At 24.6% G+C, this 25,180-nt stretch overlaps 1 protein-coding gene across 1 annotated transcript; it reads right to left on the reverse strand.

Moving 5' to 3' along the window:
• Positions 1-471: 471 nt before the first annotated feature.
• LOC122856538 (lachesin-like) lies at positions 472-24,349 on the reverse strand. Its single transcript, XM_044158213.1, has 9 exons — positions 24,131-24,349; positions 14,326-14,423; positions 3,255-3,504; positions 2,404-2,574; positions 2,064-2,192; positions 1,833-1,974; positions 1,184-1,341; positions 661-964; positions 472-508 (listed from the first exon to the last, which is right to left on the reverse strand). Exons 1-9 carry the CDS (start codon positions 24,183-24,185, stop codon positions 472-474), a joined length of 1,344 nt encoding a protein of 447 aa, XP_044014148.1. The 5' UTR covers positions 24,186-24,349.
• Positions 24,350-25,180: the final 831 nt, after the last annotated feature.

Below are 25,180 nucleotides of genomic sequence, written 5' to 3' on the forward strand. Positions count from 1 at the left end.
TTTTATATTAACAATTAAATATTACACATATTATAGATATGATTCTTAATTAGATATGAATTCGTTTACATGATTACTTATTATTTAAATATTACACTAATTATTTGTCTCATTATTTGATTATGTATTTTTATAGCCAATTTGCCTATCACTATAAATATTATTGTATTTTTAAAAACTAATTTTTTTTTTTCTAATAATCATTGATTATTCTTGTTGAATATGTAATTTCTTATGTTCAAGAAATATCACAAAAAAATATATCATCTCAATATATTTATATTTAATAAATAAAATCATCTGATTAAAATTGATAAAAACAAATGTAAAATTAAAATTCAATTTATATTTTTGTATTTTTATAAATTAACCATAAGATATTTGAAATAATTAAAATATATTTTATACACTGTCACGCTGATTTTTTTTATAAAAACAAAAAACAAAATAACAAATTTTTTAAATGAAAAATTATGCAAATGAAATTTTACTTGAGAAAGTCTGACAGCTGTTGTAAATGTCAAATTGAATAATTATAAAATTTTGATTAAGACACATTTGAAATGAAGAAAAATAATAGCAAAAAAAATCAGAACAAAAGTAAAAATAAAATATTAATTAAATAAAGAAAAATATTTTATTAAAAATAATAACGAAATAATTAAAATATTTATTGAACAATTTAAATTAATTTTTGCATTACTATAAACATTGTTATGTTTAAAGGCATTGTGATCTTTAGTTAAAGGTACTCGAGGAATAATTGTTGTTGTTGTTGTTGTTGTTGTTAATTTATATTTTTTATTTTTAGGTATTATTGGAGTGCTTTGATAAAATAACGTTGTACTTTTACGAGTTGATATACGTCGTGATGTTGTCATCATCAATGAATTACCATGTGCAAAATTTAATTTTTTTAAACTAACTGTTGTTGCAAGTGTTGAATCTGTCACACCTTCAATCTCTGCAATGATAAATGACATTAATTTTTTTATTTATATCTTTATTATGTGCTTTTATTTTATTTTTTTTATCTTTCAAAGCTTTTGGCCTTGGTAACGGCTGTGTGCGACAAATAAAGTGTAAAAAAAAATGTAAAAAAAATAAGATTAAAAACAGTATTAAATAATGAAATAAAAATGAATGATCTAAATATTTTTATTATTATTTATATTATTTTTACCATAAATACGAATAGCAGACTCTGCTTCTCCCATGCTTGATTTAGCAATGCACTTGTATTCATCCATATCACTTATCTGCAAATCTCTTATCTTTAATTCAATCGTTGTTTTCCATTCCTCGTCTGGATCAACTCGTTCATAACTCTCATATCTTCCTCTAAATTATACATATAAATTGGTCAACAATAAATTATGACAGCTTGATTTAAACGTATATATAGTAAAGAACGAGACATTAGATGAGACACAACAATGACTATTCAAAACTGACATTACATCTGTTTAAAATATTATTATCATTATTTTAATTATTATTATTATTTTGTTAACAATTGATTTATGTATTTGTGTAATTTACGATGCTCTGTATGCGATTTTAACACACTGATAAGAAATTGATTTTGGTAGAAACACAAACCAGCCATGAGACAGCCAATTGTCGATATATTTCTATCTCATCAACTCTCTATTTCGAGGGGTTAAATTATTTATTAAATCATTGAATAACTTTAATTTAAAAACTTTAATTAATTTATTTTTATAACTGATTTAATGATTGTAAAATTATTTAAAATTAATTGTTAATTTTTAAGTTATTTAAAAATGAAAATAATCAATTTTTAGATAATTTTTTTTTAGAATACATACCCACTATTTATTGACAAAACTTGTTCACCTCGTTTCCATAAATTAATTGTTTTTGGATATCCTTCAATTTCACATATTAAAGATATATTTTTTCCAACTGGTGAACCAACCATATGATTTTCAACACTAGCTGTTGGTGCAACTAAAAAAAAAAACAAACAAAAAGTAGGAAATGAAAAGTTTAAAAACAAAAATAAATTAATATTATTTAATAATAAATATTATACATACAATGTATTCTCAAATAAACTCGTTTACTAACACCAGGTGGTACTGGATTTGTAGCAATACAAAGATAAGCTCCCATTTGTTTTCTATCTACTTTGACTAATTCAAGTCTTTCACCAACTGAAGTGTTAACTGTAATCCAAAACCCATATGCATATTATATAAATTTAAATATGATATATGATATATGTACATTTAAATATATATAATAAGATTATATAAATATTATTTAACTATCTAGACAAATATAATTAATAAACTTTATTAAATTTAACTATTAAATACCTTTTCAAAAGTTTTAAATTAAATATTAAAAATTATGATAAAATTCAAATTTATTAACCTGGTATAAATTGTTCACGATGTCCACGTATTAATATAGAATTTTTTTCTTTTCTCCATGATACAACTGGATCAGGTTTACCAGATGCTTTACATTCTAAAGTTGCATTATCACCCTCTTTGACAATAACTTCACTCTTTGATGTACCAGTTGAGAGTATATCTGGTGCAACTGTCAATTAAATTAAATATCACCAATTTGAAATGTGATAGTGTTTAATTAGCCAACAATACAATAATATATTTGAATGCTGTTATATTGGAGCTATTGATTGACCATTGATAAACACAATTTAATTTTGATAACGATCATTGTTTAGGGGATAGAAATCAATAGGATTCATTTGTTTGTCATGAAGTTTATGGTGGACAATTTGGTGTGAACCCGGTACTATCAAGTTAACGTGATCTCATACGAGACATAATTGATACTACAACGGATTTTAGATGGTAATTAACATGGTTTGATTAAATTTAACCTATGTGGTTAGATATATGTATATGTATAGGTGTTGAATGGAATCAAAGGCATGAAATAAAATACCATCTACTATTATATCCACATATAAAATACACAAACAGATATGTAGCCCTATTATTCATGTGCTATACATGCGGCTGCTGTAACATGACAATGGTCTTTAAGGAATTTTGTGTCTATATATTAAATACATAACAATGTTGACACGTGAATTTTAGTTGATGATCACGACAACTGGTACGTATTATAATAATAATTGTTGTAATTAATTTCACTTGGCTAATAATCATATCAATGTGTTGATTCACATGATACATTGTTATGTATTTATATATGTTAGGGTTGTTTAAAGAATATTTTTATAAACCTACCAAGAACATCAAGACAGCCAAGTTGTTTTAACATTGGTACTGTATTAACTTGGCACATGTAACAACCAGCATCAGTTATTTTAACATTTTTAATATGTAATTTCCATGTTGATTCTTCATCATTTTTACCAGTTGTTAAATTTCTTCGTGTTCTTGCATTTTCTAATGATACACCAAATTTTTGAGAATTTGATACTGTTCTTGTACCAAGTGATAGTATCATTGAGTCTCTTTCACGTAACCATCCAACCTGTATGGATAAAAAATAATATTATATTTTTTTAGTTATAATAATATTATGTTAGCTTTTAGTATTATATTCATTCAAGAGCTAGGCTAATCTGTTATTAGGTATATGAGAAAGATTTATTGATAACGAGTGCCGATAGTTGTGCAAATATTATTCCTCTTACAACAAGCATAGAGCCAACAAAGCTGGCTTGGGGAGATGCTTCTAGTTGTATTACCGAGATGGTTTAAACTTAATTTGCATCCGGAATATAAAAGACAAGAGAAGCATGAAGAAGGTCTAGATATTACACCAACTTTGGGGATGCATATATTCACCCCCCAATAACCCTAAGGCTATCATCCAATTGGCTCGATATAAACTCATTCTATATATCGATAAGATTGTACTACTTATATCTCAAACTGACTCTCACATTTGAATCCTTAATCAAACAAAAGAATATTTACATTTATTATTGCCGCATATTCAATCATAAATATTTTTTGAGTTAAAATTTTCATTTTTTTTTTTACAAATATTTATTTAAGATTACTTAAAAATCATTTAAATATATTTTGAAAATAAAAAAAATATTTTATAACATCTGAATATTATTATCCTAAAAGTTTGAAGAATTAATTTTAAGTATGTATTTTTTTTTTTTTTTTAAATATAGATAAATATATTTAAAAAAAAAAATAAATAAAATTAATAAACATTTTATAGAATATTTGATAGATAAATTATTAAAAAACTTGAATTTAAAATAATAATAAAAGTCATTAAAATACGATGATTGATTGATTTTTAAATAAATTAATTGTTTTAATAAAATATTCATTTATTTATTGTTTGTATACTGTTGTCATAATTTTTAAAAAATATAATATAGTCATTGTAGGTATATATATCATTGTGTTTATACGGTTGTAGTATTTTCTAACACGTTTCGGGAATACTTGACAGCAACACTGTCATTAAAATCGCAACAGAAAAAAAAAAAAAAAAAAAACATTTGAAATGATAAAAATAAGGATAAATATAAATTAAAATTAGTGTGTAAAAATTTTTATTTATTTCAAATTTTTCAGCAAAATGACATATTTACACGATTTCTAGTTCGAAATTTTGTAATAAATATGATATTGTCATTTATATTTTAATACATATTATAATAGTATCATTATAAATAGCCTAAATATTCAATTTATTGTTTGTACGGATGTATAATGGTTTCATTATCAATAATAAAGTGGTCTGCTTTATTTTAGCGTTGAAACAGATTAACAAACGCTCTATAATTACATAGAGTCATTATACAACCTTGAATGCAACTTCATCCAAGTATTACATAATTTCTTGAAATAATAATGACCAAAAAAAGTATTGTAATTAATATAGTTTTTAAAACAATAACACTACACTTTTTTTATGCTTATCCTAGTTTGTACCTATGCTTCACTCATTTATCGATATATTTGTTTGTATAGCCCTTCATGAATATTTCTAAACAACAATTTCATGAAACTATATGAATTTATTATTTAAACAACATCAAAATATTATTATCGTAAAAGTTTTATAAATTAATTTTGATTATTTTTTTTTGCAATTCCATATTTTTCGCGAATGAATAGTAGAAATTCTATAATTTCGACATATTCGACGATCGATCCCACGTATAAAAAAAAAATATTTCGAAGCATATATTTCATGAAATTATGCTTCTATAATTTAGATGACACCTAAATATAACTGTTCCAAAAGTTTTAAAATTTAATTTCTATAATTTTTATTTTTTTTGCAATTTTAATTTTTTGGGATCAATAATAAAAATTCTATGATTTCGACGATTGATCCCACTTGAAAAAAAATATTTCTAAGCATAAGTTTCATAAAGTTTTGTTGCTAGTATCTAGACAACACCTAAATATTATTATCCTAAAAGTTTTAAATCTTAATTTGAAAAAAAAAAAAATATCTGAACAGCTGTTTACATCGAGCTTTTTAAAAAAAATTATTTTAAGATAACTCAAAAATCATTTAAATATATTTCGAAAATAAAAAGATATTTCTTTTCAGTTTTAAAACACTTCAATTGTCAAAAAAAAAAAAAAATACATTTGTATTATTTTTTTTTATATACAAATAATAGTTGCAATAAAAATAGAAAAAACATTTCAACCGATTGATATAAATATGTATATAAAGTCATTCATTTAACGAGTAATAATAGGGAACATTAATTTAACGTTGTATAATTACAAGCATTGATAATCCCAGTGGAGTATTTCAACCGAAAAGCCATTGTCCAATGTCAGTTGGGAATTGCGTGTGTTACTACGACTATTATAACCCTCTCTGTAACCCTCACTTGATTGCTGTACACACATCTCAAAATTTGTGTATATACTATTTTGGTTTTCATAAAAGATATATTTACAACAAATGAAATATATATAGATAAAGAAAAGTGATATTTACATTTATATATAGCTTTAATAAATTGAGGAAAATACTGTGGAAATTCTGGAAAACTGGAAAGTGCAGAGAGAGAAAGAGAAAGAGAGTAGTTGAGGAAACTTCTTGACAAATGTCGTAGAAATGTTATTATTCTATATCCGTTAGCATTCCGGATTGAAAGTGGAATCAATACAACATACCGGAACTCACCTTTCCCTGTGATTTCTCTCTGTATTTTTCTTTTTTTCCTTACATTTTTTTTTAACTTGTCTTGCTCTCAGCAGAAAGCAAAGGGGGTAGATATATTGGTCTTGGATATTCTGAATATCGAAGGGTTTGAGACAACTACTTTTTCTTTAGATATATATAGATATATAAAAAAATTGATTGAAGATTTTTCATACTGTATTTGAACAGTGAAACCAGGGACTTTATTCATCTGGATACTTGGATCTTGATGACAGAGTAAAGATACTTAAAATACCAGGGACAATACACTCTTACATATACAAAATACTTGCTAGTGATGATTTTTATTTGTTAGCATTGGTTTTGAGGTTTTTCCTTTGGGTATTTATTTCCCAATGGGTCTTTGATAGTATTGATAAAGCTTTCTATCAATATGACACTTCTGGTATAGACACTAAATTGAACATTTATATATGTAAACATAAATGACAGTTGGAGTGTATATTCTACGGATTTTATTTCAATAAACAATACTATTTTTTTTTTTTTTTTGCTTCTTTTGTATTTTGTTTTATTTCGTTTGTTTGTTTTTTTTTTTTTTTTTCTATTTCATTCTACTTTCTCGCATATACTGAAGTGTGTGTACTCTCTGACAGGTGACACGTGTTATTGAGTGCTAAATTTACTATTTGATATTTTTCTTTTTTATTAAGATTTAGCATGTCTGTTTATTCAAGATGAAATTCAAGATAAATAGAAAAAAAATATGCAAATTGACGATAGTATTATTAACTTTTAATAGGGTATTTGTAATAAAATAATATTTAATTAGTTGAGTGCTTAAATGAATCGTTTAAAATTTTATAAGCTATCCTTCCAATTTGATATAATATTCGTAAAAATTTAAAAAAGCAAAGATGGATCTCTGATTATTTGTTGATGAATTGTGGACAAAAAATTTGATAGATTGGGGGCAAATCATTCTTGGCATTGAACGAGAGAAGAGCGTACCTACTTCGTTCATTCCATGCCAAGGAGTATTTGCCTCCAACGCTAAATCCTTTTTTGCAAAATACAATAATTTTATTGAAAATTATGATAGTGATAATTATATTTCTAGCAGCAAGTAAAAAATAAATTAATCACAAATTTATCAAAGATATTTAATAATTATCTTATTAATTATATAATAATAATAAATTCAAAAAAATTAAATTAAATTAATAAACATTTTCTAGATTATTTAGTAGATAAATTATTTAAAAAATTAAATTTAACATAATAATAACATTGAGTCATTAAAATACGATGATTGATTTATTTTTAAATAAATTAATTTTAAATTTATCCAAGATTAATGATTAGCGTAAACTGTTGTCGTAATTTTTCAAAAATTTAATACAGTCATAGTATATCATTGTGTTTATACGGTTGTAGTATTTTTTAACACGTTTTGCAGCAACAATGGCATTGAAATTACAAAAAAAAAAAAAACATTTGAAATTATAAGAATAAGGATAAATATAAATTAAAACTAGTGTGGTTTGCAAAAGGAAATCCAGCTTTCGGAGCAAATACTTCCTGGCATAGAACTTCATCTCTCGTTCAATGCTAGGAGGTTTTTGTCCCGAAAGCTGGATATGCTTTTTGGAAATATAACGACTTCTGATAGCAGTATCATATAACGTTTTCTTGTTAATCTTTGTGATCAATTCATCAACGAGCACTTGTTAATATACGCATTGATTATTGAAGGTACTATGAGTTCTGTGCGTTACCTTCTTGAACAAGGATTTGAACTCTCGACATCCATGTTACAGAACAAGGTGCTTTTACCAACTTGATCACATTACACAACTATCGAAAGACATAATTTTTTTTTAAATAATAAATCTGTCAAAAAAAATTTTTTGTTATTTATTATAGTTTTCAAATACAAAAGCACTGACACCTTTTTATTTTTATTTAAAAATAACCCAATATTTTTAACACCAACCTACACATTACATAGCATTTTTTTTTTTCTTTTTCGGGAAATTTTTAACCAAAATATTCCATTTTGAAATGATTTAATTGGAAAATTTGTGCTTATAATATTTTGATCATGACATTCACCCATAATACAACTCAATTTTATTTATCAACAAAAAAAATTTGAAAAAGAAAAAAAAATTTATACAGCTGTTTATATCGAGCTTAGTGTTCAGATACAAATTCCACCGCTCTAGTGATAATATTTTCCATGTAAATAAAAAATTGCAAAATCGTTTTATGTCTACAAAATTTGTACAAATACATAAAAGCACCGGAAAAAAATAAAAAAAATAAAGCAAAAAAAAAAAAAAAAATTGAGACTGAGATTTAAAGAATAAGAAAATATTCATGTATATTTACATTTTATCCACGTTTCGTTTATTTTATTTTTTTATTATAATATGATTTTTGATTGTTTATTTTTTATATAACAATATATTGTAGTTTATTTTTTCCCCTGAATATCTTTAGCTATATATCCTCTTTGAAATTTTGAAGTAGCATCAAGACTCATTACATCCTAGATGGAAAATAACATATTATATATCCATATAAAAGTAAAAAAAAAAAATATAAAAAATAAAATAAGAAAACAACTCAATAGGAAACTTGAATGTAATAATTCATGGACGAGTGTATACTGAACAATAAGCCGATCGGTATGCTTACAACGTTTTCCAATATCACCCAAACTATTTCAACAAAATGAAAGATACATTTCTTTTGACAACAATATCTATAGATATATACAGAAAAAAATCTCTTAGATGTAACTTTTTTCATTCTCATTTAAAATAATAATAATAAAATTGAAAAAAAAATATATAAAAATTCTTCAATTCTAGGTTGACAATGATCCACCCCTCGAACCACCCTCTTTACATCTTTATCATTTATTTTTGATTTTTTACTGTCGTCTATTTTCACGCCTTTGATATGTAGCCAAAGGAAAAATTTTTTTTTTATTATTCTTTAGAATATACTTTTCTATTATCTACAATTTATTTTTTTTCTTTTTTATTATTTTCAAATGAACAAGTAAAAAAGATATGTGTGTGAATACGACAAATGTAACGATCAGAATGAGCCTGGATATTTTGTATCAAGTATCTCTCGGGGATATTCACTGAGTTTCTTTTTCAACACAACCAAAAATAAGTATGAAAAATATATTTTAAATATATGGAATAAGCTCTATCAGTATCAAAAATTTTGATACATTAAATTTATATTTTGACATGATTTACAGTATATATCCGTTTTATATTTCAACATCACATCGTATTATATTTCTTTTTTTTTTTTTTTTTCATATAAAAAATAAAAATCTTTAAATTCTCTTGTGGCTTATCGATGTGATATTTTTCGATGTCTTCTATATATACAAATCTATATGTTGATGTTAAGAGATTGCTGTATAACTCAGCCATACTTTATCTCTTTTTTTTTTTTTTTTCTCTCCAACCTTTTCCATCTTATTCTTATTCCTCGTATTTTTTTTTTTTCAATATTTTTTTTTAATTTCTTTTGTACCCAATTTTTTTTTTTTCACAAAGTCGTTTGCGAATTATTTTCATCCTTTTTCTACTTTCAATGTTTTCCATTGTAATAATGGAAACAATCATTCTTCTCTTTTGCACAAAATCTACCACCCATTTTATCCATATAGCTTTGTCGACTAGTGAATTTCAACTCGTTCTTCACTGGCACTCGAGTTTAACACACACATATATGTCTAAAAATTTACACACATATACAAACAACCACATGATGGTTTGTGCAAGTTAAATAAGAGAGACAAAGACAGCTAAAAAAATAAAATAAACTAAAAAAAAAAAACAAAAAGTAATAGAAACATTTCGTTGAGTTCTCGTTCAACATTTGGTGAATTCATCCAAAAGCCCTGCTACTCATTCCTTGTCTCCTCTTTTATATATAGATATATGGTCCAACCAACCTGAGGAGAATCACCCAAAGTCCGTTGGCTATTTCCTCATTCATCCCTTACCCATACCTCCAGAGCTTTTCACTCGAGTCTGTAGCAATCACCGATTTGTCTGAATAAGCTCCCGGCAAGAACAATACTCTCTCTCTCTTCCTCCCTCTCTCTCTTATTATTTTATATACAAGTATATATCAAACTCTTTTTATTTATTTCTTTTATTTAGAGTCTTTTCACCCCTCAATGTAAACCATTGCTTTTAAATATCAATCTACAGTAAAAAAAAAAATTTCGATAGATAAAGATTGTGTGATTTTGCAGTTGGAAATTGTCATCATGTGCCCGCATACGATGAAACAGCAAAAGTGTCATGATGAAGCCCAACCACTGAACCATCTCAAAACTATTCCAAACCTAGTCTTTACCACCTAATTTTTTTTTTTTTTTATCTCTTTCTCTTGTTGCTGTGCTCATCGAGTTTTCCCGCATCACCTCAGCATCACAAAATGTCGACTTTTTTTATACACAAGCTGGAGCTTTATGTATATGACTTTTTTTTTTTTTTTTATTTCTTTCCTTTTTTTGTGATCTTTCTCTGCTTTTTTTTTCATCTATTTTGTTTATTTAAATTGTTTTTTTTTTTGAATGAATAGTCTGCACGCTACGCTTATACTAAATATACTAGTGTCACGTTTTTTTTATTCACTTTGATAATTGCGATTAGAGAAATAAAAAAAATATAAAAAAAACATTCAAGAATTGAAAATGAGACTATTGTTATCAGTTGAATAAGGTTTAATATATAATAAATAAATGTAAAAAATAAATCAATTGAAATTAACAACGCAACGAGAAAAATATATAGAGATAAGAAAAAAAAAAGTGTTATCAATTGCAATTATTTTTATTTGTGAATAACTAGAGAAAATATATTTTCTTTAATACTTTTATTTGTCGTTATCGATGGTGATGAATGATTTGATGATAAAATAGTCATACAGTATATGTCATTGTGTTTATACGGTTGTAGTATTTTCTAACACGTTTCAGGAATACTTGGCAGCAACACTGTCATTAAAATTACAACAGAAAAAAAAAAAGAAAAATACTTAAAATTACAAAATTAAGGATAAATATAGATTAGTGTGTATTGCAAAAGGAGATCCAGCTATATTTCAGGGCAAATACTTCCTGGCACTGAATGAGCGAGGTAGGTACGCTCCTCTCTCGTTCAATGCCAGGAGGTTTTTGCCCCGAAATCTGGATACGCGTTCTCGTGATAATTTCTATCAACCCTACAGATTTTTAAACGATGAAATCGTATCGACCTTTCATTTAAATAATCTGTATGATGTGGTTCATAGTTCATACTGCTTCGCATTGTGGTCTGATCGTCCAATATGGATTTGAACCATTGATTCGATTAGCGAAGAAACTGATGCTTATACCAACTTGACCACATCACACAGCTATCGATATACATAATTTTTTCTTAAAATAATGAATCAGTCAAAAAAAAATTATTGTAATTTATTATAGTTTTTAAAAACAAGAACACTGACACTTTTTTTTTATGTTTATACTAGTTTGTACATTCTTCGCTTATTTATTGATATATTTGTTTGTATATAGCCATTCATGAATATTTCTAAACAACAATTTCATGAAATTATGAATTTATTATTTAAACAACATCGAAATATTATTATCGTAAAAGTTTTATAAATTAATTTTGATTATTTTTATTTTTTTTTGCAATTTTATATTTTCCGCGGATGAATAGCAGAAATTCCAGAATTTCGACAATTTATTCCATTAAAAAAAAAAAATATTTCTAAACATATATTTTATGAAATTATACTTCTATAATTTAGATGACACCTAAATATAACTGTCCTAAAAGTTTTAAAATTTAATTTCAATAATTTTTATTTTTTTTAGAATTTTACATTAAAAAAATTTGAAAAAAAAAATAAATATCTAAATAGCTGTTTATATCGAGCTTCAGTGTTCAGATAAAGATAAAAATTCTACCACTCTAGTGATAATATTTTCCATGTGATGTTTATCGTTATCGATGGTGATGAATGATCTGATGATAACGACGTTACTCAATCTCTATCGATTTTAAAAAATGAAGGGTGATTTTATTTCTTTCCCTCAATAATTTTCTTCTTTTTTCATTTGTCTTGTAAATTAAACATAGAAATTGTTTATAAATAAATTAATTCATGCAGGTTTGACTTCGAAAATTTAAATTATATTTAATGTGAAAATTTAAATTACATTTCATTTGTAAATTTAATATATTTGTTGATGAAAATATGGATCGTCAAAACAGATTAAAAATGACATTGATAACTTATTAAAATAGTTAATATATTTTTCCCACAAAAAAGAGAAACTCCCTATCAAAGTGGCTAAAAATGTTTTCAAATAAAACCACAATTATAAAATATGAGAACCCGTATGCCAAAAAACACGTCACTATTGTCATCTATAAAAACTTTAGGTCAATAAATAGTCAGCCAATTTAAAAAACTGTCAAAATTGCCTTAATATTTTTTTATACATCCACATGCATTATAAATTTGTGGTTTATTTTATATTGCCACTTCTTTACTCGATACATACTTTATTGTGCTTAACCCCCCTATCTCACCACTTTTTTTTTATCGATTAAAACACCCCCCTGATATTCTTACCGTTTAAAATTGAATGGGAACATTCCCCTTGGTGATTGAATTATGACCTCGTCCTAACTAATTTACCATTTTAACGTAAACCACACAGGATGGAATTTATCAGTTCACAACCAGGAATTTCCCTTCAACATGAGCACACACATATATATATTAACAATCATAAAATAAATTTAGAAAAAAGCCGAAAAAAAAAATGTAAAGATAGTATAAAATATTATGCAGGATTTTTTTTTTGCTGAGCCGGATCATGGTAGAAATAAAAATAAAAATAAAAAATTATTATAAAAAATATTTAACACTATTTTATAATTATAAAAATAATTTTTTTTTTAAATGAATATACTTCAGTTTTTTTTTTTTAAATTCATTTACTTATTTTTGGATATTATAAAATTTTTTAAAATGAACAAAACGAGGTATTATTTGGTCGATTATATTTTACCATGAAAATATATAATAAACCTTCAACAAACTCACACATCATCAGCTTTGGTCCAGTACCTTTTTGCAAATTCGGCATTTCGATGCTGTACATATAAAAGCCTGAAAACTCGTTCGAGTTATTGAGCTATTCAAGCACATCACAAGTATATATTTCAATGAATTTTTTTTTACTCTATTTTTGTTTTCCTTTTTTTAATGCAAATTTTTCTTCTACCCTTTTAGATAATTATTCAGGAGATATAAAGTTCGTAGTGGTTTTTTTTTTCATTTTTATTAAAATATAGTTTTTTTTTTTTTGAATTTAAATATACACATGGATACGTGTAATTTATATACTATTTTATATGTGACTTTTTTTTTTTTTTGTTTTCTATTAACCGTGTGCTATTTTGCCTCTTTCATATTCAATGTATATTGCTGTACATTACAAGGTAAATATGGAATATTATCATTTCATTTTTCTAATTTTAAAATATCATATATGTTTTTTATTTATTTATGTTTTTTTTTTTTTCGTTTAAAGATCGCGAAGGTACCCGGAGATTGCGTATATAACCTTTGATGGCAACGTCAAGTTGAGATTACATTGTAAATATATATATTTTATTTTTTTTTTTTTTGTAACTTGATATACCTTTGAGAAGGATTTTCAGGTTCCAAAGATCAACGTAGTACAGTTTTAGTGTATCGGTGATTTTCAACTGATACGATCTGCTTTCATGTACTTTTTTTTATTTTTATTTTTTTATATAGTTTCTTCGTTAGCTTGTATTGGTTCTCATAGATAACAAGAAAAAAAAAAATATATATATATAAATCGTTTATCGACTTTGTATAGCTATGGTATTGTAGCTTTTTGTAACAGTACTCTTTGTTAAATTCCAGATAAATTAAAAAAAAATCAAGAATCAAAAAATAAAAAAAAAAAAAAAAGTATAATTTGTCTTTATCGGTGAAGAATTTTTCAATTGTTTCTTTAACATCCGAATGCCTTTTTTGGTTTTTTATATTCATTTATTTTATTTTCTAATTGTAGTTGAACATGATTGTTATATGACTTACCTTGTAGGTGCTGAGACTTCTGATTGTGCAAGAGAGAAATGTTTCACGGCCACTGGCTATCGTCACGTTTCCAATGGGCGTTGCAAAACTTGGTACATCTGTTGGACGTGCAGAAAAAAAATAATATATATAGGTATGTAAGTTAAATTTAATGATGTAATATTTTTCTATATCATGTCCCGTGGAGAATAAATTGTATTAAAACGTACAAACCAGGGTTTGAATTGCAAGTGAGTATATACCATTATAATCCAATGAAATATTTTATTTTTCAGTGAAAACATAAATTAATATCAATATCAATTAAAATTCATTAAATAAAAACAGAGCCATGTCCGTAAAATGAAGCCCTTGTTTTTTATATTAGAGTGACATCATTTTAAAAATTTTTAAATATAATGAACATGAAAAACCGTCCAAAAAGAAATACAATCATTTCATGAATTGAAATTGTTGAAATTAAATTATTTTGATCTTTGAAGTTGACACTTTCTTGTATTTCCAATTGAAATTCTTTAAATAACAACAGACCAATGTGCGTAAAGTGAAGCCCTTTGTTACATCAATTCTAGAAATGATTAAATTGTCTTATAATATTTATTTTTTTTTTATGTGTAAATATAAGACGAAAATAATGCAATAGCACATGAAATCCCTCGTGTTATCACAACAATAATTAATTTATTAATATTACTGCAAAGTCGAAATATTAAATATACTAATATGAATAATTATTTGCTATTCTATACCGGGATAATTTATTTTAATCCATAACAACCGCAATATAAACAACAAAGTAATTGAAATAATTTTTCTAAATCATATAAATAATAACCCATTCAATGCATCAAGACAATTTAATTAATAAAATTGATCAGTAAGCAAACAAAATATTACATTAATACACAATTTAAATATTTTTCAGTGATACAAACATTGATTTAGTCGGACATTACTAATTTATCACTTATACTTTTTATTATATTTATTTAAACTCCAATATTTCAATATGCAAATGTATTTTATGCTTTTTTTTACTTAATTCTCAGTCAATTAACCACATAAAAAATCCTCAGAATAAAAAAGGCTCAACTCCATGGAGTAAAGACAAAAAAGAACACCGAGCAACACTGTTCCATGGAGGCTTATATTTATTCCGGAAATTATAACAGCTAAGAATTCATGTACTCTTGCTTTTTACACCTCATAATAAAGTTGAAGATTTTATTGATGTGTGTGTGTGTGTGTGTGTATAGTTAGTTGAATGTTCAACAAGCATAACGAAAAAAATAAAGTGGCAGCATCTTGCTCGTATATTGAATATATATAAAAAATCTTCTATCTTTTATTATTATTATTATTTATATTTTATACTTTTTTCATTTATCCAATTTTTATATTATATACACACCAAGAAACTTGCACTTTAAACTTGTTTTAAGTGTGAAAAATAAAAAAAAAATAAAATGCCTAGACAATTCTCTTTCCACTGAGTGTATATTTCTTGGAAGCGTTTTATACTCCAACAGATTCGAATTTACAGGTCCAACAGAAGTTGGAATGTAATAATGGAACAGTCAGTTTCTTAGAGTAGACGTAGACATTGAGAATGACACTGAAAATAAGGTGGCAGTTTATACGAGGTGCAAAAAAAAAAAAGGAAAACGTAAAAGAAAAATGTGCCGGGTGTTTTTGCTAGGGTGGGACACGCGAGCTATATTTACACGACATAATGAAATGTCTCGTTTATCCCAATAACGAAAATAATATAAGACTAAAATAAAAGTTTTTTGATCTATATCTTATACTTAAAAATAAATGAAAAAAAATTGATAATAGTTTTTTATTTCAAAGCCTGGATATATTTTTACATTTAAATAAAAATATCATATATCATCCGCGTCTGACACACAAAGTATATAGATCATAATGTAAAAAATATAATTATAAAATTTAATTATTTATTATTATTATATGTATATTTACTAAATTAAAAATGTGATTATATTTTCGACTTTATTTTTTTATTTTTGTTCTGTCTATTTTGAATTTATCATTGGTAAACACATGACGGTATGTAAAATGATGTGTTGACATGTCCTTTGATTGAAGTGAGCCCGAGGAAAAAATGCTTTAATATATTTTTTAATTTATTTTTATATCATACGAGTATTCATAAAAAAATATTATAGCAGAAACTTTTGATAAATTCCCGTAAAATATTGAAGGATTGAGAGAATATTATTTATATTTTTTTATTTATGTATACGATAAAATTGAAAATAAATATTTTGTGAATTTGAAAATCATTTTTAATATGTACATATATAAATCTGTGTAAAATATAAACTACAGAAAATTTTTAAAGAAACAAAACTTATATTTTGTGGTTTTATATAAAGTTGGTGAATATTATCTTGATATGTACTTGCAGCTGTCTTACAAAACTGTAACGATACACATGGGATTCGTCAAAACTACATTTACTCATTTCAACTGTTAACTTGTTATTTATTTTTTATTTTTCTATTTACTTTGTTTTTCATATATTTACTTTACGGAAATTTGTTCCAAGTATGTAGATCGTAATGTGTATATTATGTAAAAATATTCAGAGAAAAAAAAAATATAGTAAAGCGAAGGAGAGACAAAGAAATTTACAAATTTTTCTATATCGTAAATATGATAAAAATAGGTAAAATAAATTGCCCAGATTTTTTGAGACGAAGAGCAATGTGATCCAGCACTATCACCAACATTCAGTGAATTGTATGGTCTATGGATTCTCGCCTCTAAAACCAAGAACTTCTTTTATCCTTTACAAGTTTTTTTTATTTCTCCCTATTTTTTTTTTTTTTTTTCGCTCTTTTTTTATTCACTAACTCGCGACGACCAACAGCAAAATTTTCTTTTTACCAGCTATATATATATAAATTTTATTTTATGGCAAAATTATTCCTGGAAAAAAATAATTCAATCTCGGGCCAGCCGTGCATGTATGGGTTACAGTGGGTTACAGTGGCCAAACTATGAGGGCATGTGGATATATATTTTGTGTGCTTACACTACACACAAACATTTCTCACCGTCACTATACTAAAAAAAAATAATAATAATAACAAAAATGAAATCTACTCTCAAAGCCAGACTTTATATAGAGATAAAAAATAGAATACAAAAAAAGTAAAAAAATATTTTAACTAAAAAAAAAAAATGAAAGAATAAATAAAATTTTAAAGAATTGTAAAAATATATATATTTTTTTTACTATTACTATTGTTTTATATTATGCATATAGTTTAATTGTTAATTTTTTATTTCCGTTTGGCTTTTTTTTTAAGATTGAGTCGTTGAAAAAAAATAATATCAATTGCACTTGGCTGACGATATAATTTTATCGTGCATGATTTCGCAGTCATTTTTTATATTGACGAAATATACCAACAAAAAAATCAAGGCGTTATTGTTAAGAAATTTTAAAATAAAAATAAAATTTATAGAGCTTAAAGTTTATGTGTCATTGCATTGTTTTTAGATGTTTTTGATATGAAAAAAAAATTGATATAAAAAGAGTTTAATTTTTAGAGTTGATTAATTTTTAAAAATTTATAAAATTTCAATGGATTATTTTTTTGAGAATATTATTTAGAGCTTTATGAAAAAGTCCCACTGAAAAATGTATTTTTAATTTATTTCAATATTGGACATTTAATAACGTCATTTTTTTTAGTAGAGAAAAATTGTAGAGATTTTTTTTTTACTATATAAAATGTCATATCAATATTATGTTCTTTTATATTTTGCTGAAATAAATCAACGATTTATTAAACTGTCAGACAAAAGGAAATTTGGTTTTTTATAAAGAAAACTGTTTTCTTATATTATTCTGTATGTCGGTTTTGTTTAAATTTAAAATTTTATTGTTAAATAATTTAGTTTATCTATGTATAAAAGTGAATTTAATTTTTCAAGTTAAATATACATGAGCACAAAAGTCAATGTACGAATAAGAAAGTAGAGAGAGGATAGTGTCGTATTATTTTGTGATTACAAGTCTATGTAAAATGCATTTTGTATTGGCCAAATTGAGACAACCATCTGCGTACAAAACCACGGAACATTTAAAGTCACATTTGAAACACTTGTCACAGACAACCAAGAAGCTTGATTGATTGAGAAAAAAATAAGAAACAAAAATAAGAAAAAAAATTCATACAGTTATAATTAAATCACCTTAAATTATTTTATTAAAAATAGATAATAAAAATCTATACTGTAAAAATATATTAAATTATTTGATTGAGCTTTAAAATTGACTCGAGAATTTTTTATTTAATTTTTTTCTTTTTTTTTTTTTGATTTAATGAATTCAGGTCGTTATCGGCTTGAGAAATTTCACAGTGTGTATGAGAATGGAACAAGGGCGTTAGCATTCGAATGGCAAATCTACCCTTAAGTTTTGTACCCAACTTCCCCCCCTTTTTTCTCCTTAAGATTTACATAGTTATTGTAGAATTATACCGCGTCGTCAAAATATTTTTCATTTTATTTTCTATATCAACATCCATGGTAATATCCCCAAACACTAAAACATTTAAATTGAATTTTTATTTTAATTCATGTATAACATATGCACAATTACTTGTTACTGTTATTTATTCACAACTATTAAATAAATATCTGCTATTTTATGATCTTACGATATCATTTTTTTTTTTTAACATTTTTCTTTTCCTTAGCTTTTCATTGTTTATGTTTGTTTTTTTTTTTTTTTTTTGATTTTTAAATTCAAGGAATTTATTATTAATATAAACTTGTACAAAATTTTAGCCGAGTATAAATTATTTAAAAAAAAAAATTAAATATAAATTTTTTAACAACACTTATAGACAGTCAAACGAAAAGTCAATTCACAGTTCAATGCTCTACTTTACAATCGAAAAAAAAAAAAAATAATAGACAGAATTTTGTTTTTTTTATTTTTTATTTTCACGTTTTATTCATCAAAAGCAAATCAAGTTATTTGATTGTCATGAGGGATTATATTTTTGCCACAGGCATGCTTTTGATTCCTCGTAATTTTTACTTTTTACCTTTTTTTTTTTTAATATTTCACTAGTTTTGTAAAATTGAAAAAACGACAAATAAAATATTGTAATTTTTTCACTACACAATTTAGTGTGTTATTTTTTATAAAGAAAAAAACTCTAAAAAATTTTTAATTTTCAGAACAAAAATATTGAATTCTTCATAAAAAAAAAAATGTATAATTTTTAAAAACAGAATGTTTGATTTTTTTCTTTAAAAAAACAACCTTTAAATTTTTTATTTAAAAAAAAAAATATTTCAGGCATGTTTGAATTTTTCAAAGCTTCTAAATTGACATATATCCCGAGAAAAATTTTTCCACGAAAGTGCACACTGAGGGTGAGAAGAAAAATAAAAAATAAATTTGAATGTTATATATATAGCTGAGATTGAATGTAAAAAAAGAAAAAGGGTCTCAACTCAACCGAGCTTGCAAGCTGTTACCCCCCTTAGACGCTAATATAATTTCCACAGAACAAGTGAATTCGAACTTTAATTAATCGGATTCCTTCGAGACGACGGTTCAAATTTGATCGGTAAATTAGTATAAGAATTTACCACAGTCAGTCATGCAAGTCACGTTGCCACATCTGACTATCGCGTAATAATTTATATATTTCATTCATCATATATATTAAAAAGCAACGAAAAAAAAAATATTAAATTAATCTATTTACAAAAATTAAATTTATCAATAAAAAAATAAAATAAATAAGCTCCAATTTAGCTTAACTGAAAATCTCAAATGCATCAATATATCGTCTGACTAAAAATTTATTACACTACTTATTTTATAATAAAAATTTATGTTTGTATATTATTTATCAAATGTGTTTTTATATATATTTTTTTTTTTAAATCTTAAGACACTTCTGTATATGGTTGCAAGATATTTTAACGATGGTTCAAAGTATAAGTGGTAAAGTTGTAAGTGGCGAAATAAAGTTTGTCCTCATGCCAGTGACAGTTTAATTAATATTTTCTATTTTTTTTTCTTTTTTTTTATCCTTCAAAGGAAAAACTTGGTGACGCTACTTTAAGCCACTTGAAGTTGTCCGAAGATATGCTTTTTCAACCATCTACCACCATAAGCGTCTAACTCTTTAACTATAATTTTTTTTTATATTTATATTTTTTTAATTACCTCTTGCTTAATTTAATTATTTTTATTTTAAACACAAATTTGTTAACCAACGACCACTCAAACCCGTTTAACCACTTTTGGCAAAATTTCTTGTTACTAAGTTGGTCCAGTTACAAGTAGTTTAGAAAGTCGATGCCAACATCCACACACACACATACACTTTTATTCAAAAAAAAAAAAGCCTCATTTTACATCCGGCAATTTCCCAGGGATGTTAATACCCATATAGATTATTTTCTCGCGAACCAATAATCTCTCTCACAAAAAATTTATATTGAAATAAAAAAAGCTCATATCAAATACATATTATTAATTCAACTAACAAATAAAAATTAATTAAAATAAATAAATAAAATTTTAATAAATTAAAAAATCAATGAATTATTTATCAAAAAAAAAGATGTATTTTTTTTTTTTTTTCAAATTTTTTTAATTAAAAAATAAATTAAAAAAAAAAAAGAATTTAATTTATTTGTTTTTCAATAGTTTTTCTCATGGATTTTTATATATTATACACTTTGAATTTATAAATTATAGATTACTTTTTTTCATCCTCAATGAATATCGAATTTATGAAAAATAAAAAATAGTTAAACTTATTAAGCAGCTATTAGCTTGATTAAAATACTTGATAATAAAATTTCAATGGAATTTTATTAACAAATGATTAATATATTTTATGCATACTGATTAAACAAAAAAAAAAAAATTATATTTAATATTATTTTTGTCAATTTTATTATCTCAATAGATATGTGTTATATATAAACACGTATTATCATTGGTGGTCCATTAAAAGCCATACAATTTTATGAGAAAAGTTGAACAAAATTCGATGAATCATAAAATTACTTTTCATTGGTTATAAATGTATATGTGTGTTGTATATTTTGGTTTGTTTAAAACACATGGTTTTGAAAATACAACAAATATTTTGAATCGATTAGCGTTTAAATTACATTTCTAAATGTGTGTTTTCTCGTTCGGTGTAAATATATATATTTATGTGTTGTATACACCCTCTCATTGCTTTTGGTATATACTCATTTACACAATACTTTTTTTTTTTTAACTATTTTGACCCGTTACCCCACCTCATGGGCAACAATTGTGTTTAATATATATCACCAGACGGAAAATTTTCCGATTCATCAGAACAGGAAATAAAAATATAGCAGAGACAGAAAGAGAAAGAGAGAGAGAAGAAAAAGGTAACAAAAAAAAAGCGATAATAAATTGTCAAATTGGTCGTACTGTTGTCGAGTAAAGTTGCGGTATTTTGGTCCAATGTAAAATCCTGGTGGTGAATGATGTCACTCGTAATTGCTGCTCCAGCATTGTGACTGTAGTCCTCGAGAAGTACGTAGCACAGTAATAGTTGTGCCACCCTCATTCTGTAAAAACAATTGAGAAATAAATAAATAATGGATGAAAAAAAAACAAATGATAATTAAAATTAATTAAATTATTATTTTAATAAATATATGTGAAATATTATAATACTTGTTAAAATTTATTGAAAATAAATTTTATAAAATTTTTCATTTGTATATTTTTTTTAAGCCAATTTATTTTTATAAATTAATTAGTATATGATAATTATTAATAATGAGAAAGTATGAAAATAAATTGTAGATAAAAAATATTTTTATAAAGTAATTAATTGAATAATTTCTACTCAGTGGTTGAGTGATATTCATAATATATATATTTAAAACGTTTGATGTATTATTAACAATAATTATGCATTATATATGAGTATTAAAAATTTTATATGATCTCTTTGATGGATATGATACGTAGCTGATGTGTGAGTACGTGTGGTTATATATTTTTTTATTTTTTCTAATGAGGTATATATAACACAGTGTGTGTATTATCCATGTTTAATAAAATTGAATTATTATTATATATCGCATGAATAAAATCTATTTTCAATTTGTCGCTTGATTAAGACAAATTGTATGTATGATATTGATATACTGCTACACACTAGCTGACGTAAATGTTATAATTCACACTGGTTACCATATAATTATAATTACTGTATGGTAATTTTTATTTTTTTTTATTTATAAAACAGAGCTTCTTGTTCTTCTTGTCTTTACTCCATGGAGTTGAGCCTTTTTTATTCTGAGGATTTTTTATGTGGTTAATTGACTGAGAATTAAGTAAAAAAAAGCATAAAATAAATTTGCATATTGAAATATTGGAGTTTAGATAAATAAAATAAAAAGTATAAGTGATAAATTAGTAATGTCTGACTAAATCAATGTTTGTATCACTGAAAAATATTTAAATTGTGTATTGATGTAATATTTTGTTTGCTTACTAATCAATTTTATTAATTAAATTGTCTTGATGCATTGAATGGGTTATTATTTATATGATTTAGAAAAATTATTTCAATTACTTTGTTGTTTATATTGCGGTTGTTATGGATTAAAATAAATTATCTCGGTATAGAATAGCAAATAATTATTCATATTAGTATATTTAATATTTCGACTTTGCAGTAATATTAATAAATTAATTATTGTTGTGCTAACACGAGGGATTTCATGTGCTATTGCATTATTTTTCGTCTTATATTTACACATAAAAAAAAAAAATTATAAGACAATTTAATCATTTCTAGAATTGGTGTAACAAAGGGCTTCACTTTACGCACATTGGTCTATTGTTATTTAAAGAATTTCAATTGAAAATACAAGAAAGTGTCAACTTCAAAGATCAAAATAATTTAATTTCAACAATTTCCATTCATGAAATAATTGTATTTCTTTTTGGACACTTTTTCATGTTTATTATATTTAAAAATTATATAACTCTAATATAAAAAATAAGAGCTTTTTTTGGTGTGTATTCAGGTAACAATTACTAGAAAAACATTTAATTAATAATTATTGAAAATTTATTGTTTTAAGATATATATAATAACCGAGACCATCGAAAATGGTTATGTTGAGTACATTCAAGTACATACCTATGCACACGATTTCAACCGACAATATTCCCTTGGCTCTTAAGTGCAGCCAAACATTTTCATTTACTATTTAATTTCGCCTCAAGTCGGGAGAGATAATAACAATCCCACTGTTTTTTATCTTCTATAATTTTTTTTTTTTCTGTTTCATACAATATTACTCGTCTTATTATCCTTTTTATTTTGCCTATTTATTTTTTTATATTCTTGTAGTATTTGATTTCCTCATTTTACATGCAAAAAAAAAAATGTAAAAAAAAATTTATTCCAAATCGACAAGGATGAAAAAAAAAGAAGACTTTCAACGACTTCCAGAAAAATAAACATATTACAAGCAAAATAATAATAAATTAAAATAAATAAAATTCAAGCCTGCTGGTATACCGATAAGTTTATAAAAAAAATAGTAAACACATCAAGGTTTTATAAGATTCAAATTTTTTATCACCATCTTAATCGGATAAAACTGAATCAATTATCACGTCTCGACACATTTAATGTTTACCCCAATAAAAAAGAACAATCTTAGCCCTTTTTTGTCTTCAAAAAACAATTATAAAATCATAAAAAAAAATTTTTTTTTTTACCTTGTTTAGAGAGTGTTGCATTATATTTAAATCTACCACTTTTTGAAACTTTCATTTGCTATTTTTTACAACACTTTCTAATATAAGCTAATTGTTTTTTTTTTTTATTTAAATTTTTTAAATATATTTATTACAACACTTTGACTATTATTTATTTTTTTATCAATGATTATTTTAGTATTATCTCAAGGACAAGAGACACCTCTCCGGGCGTTGATACGCGTGTACTACTGACATGTCAGAGTTGCTCAACGTTTGGATGCTTAGTCTCTTTTTCCATTCAGATATAAAATCGTAAAGCGCAAGTCCTGCAATTTAATACATATCCTTTAGTGTTAAATACAAAAATACTACAATACATATGTAAATAAAATTTTTGTTTATTTAAATAGACACACAAATATCTGTCAATATTATTTATGTATGTAAAATTTAATAAAACAAAAAAACAAATATCCAATTTAATCCAATTTAATTAATAATATTTATTCAAAAAAAAAATATATATTATATCAATTTCATTTAATTAATCAATTCTCTGAATTACTAAAATTTTTATTTTCCATATTTATATAATATTTTTGCAAAAATAAATAAAATTTTAAACATATTTTTGATGTTTAATTTGATTAAAAAATCGTATGAATTGTTTACACTTGTCCGAATGGAATAAAATTGATTGTGAAGTATGTATTTTTATGTTTGATTAAATTTATTGTTCAAATAGAGTATATTAAATTATATATATATGTGTTTAAACAAATATAAAATGTTGATGAAATTGATTGATAAATAGACTTATGTAAGTGACATTAACCGGAGGCAACAAGCACATGTCTTGTTCGTATTACCATCAAAAAGTCAATCGTATATATCCAGTAACCAGCTGTCAAATACTTGTTTGATATATTGACAGTTGTTTCGCATATTTTCAAATCATTTTAAAATATATATATCGAGCTGTATATGCATAAGTTCATTTTGTTTTTTTTATTTTTATTTTTTCATTCAAACAAATTCGTAAATTTTTATTTTTTTATTTATTTTTTA

Source organism: Aphidius gifuensis, linkage group LG5 (assembly GCF_014905175.1).
Source record: "Aphidius gifuensis isolate YNYX2018 linkage group LG5, ASM1490517v1, whole genome shotgun sequence".
Classification (NCBI taxonomy): Eukaryota; Metazoa; Arthropoda; class Insecta; order Hymenoptera; family Braconidae; genus Aphidius; species Aphidius gifuensis.

Excerpts from the sequence above, each read along its gene's own strand:
- LOC122856538 (XM_044158213.1), bottom strand. The coding sequence starts at position 24,185 with ATGAAAGTTTCAAAAAGTGGTAGATTTAAATATAATGCAACACTCTCT. Across the intron at positions 3,505-14,325 it reads GAAGTCTCAGCACCTACAAG|GTTGGATGGTTACGTGAAAG; the intron begins GTAAGTCATATA and ends TTATCCATACAG. Across the intron at positions 509-660 it reads TGTTCAATAAATATTTTAAT|CTGTCAGACTTTCTCAAGTA; the intron begins TATTTCGTTATT and ends CATTTACAACAG.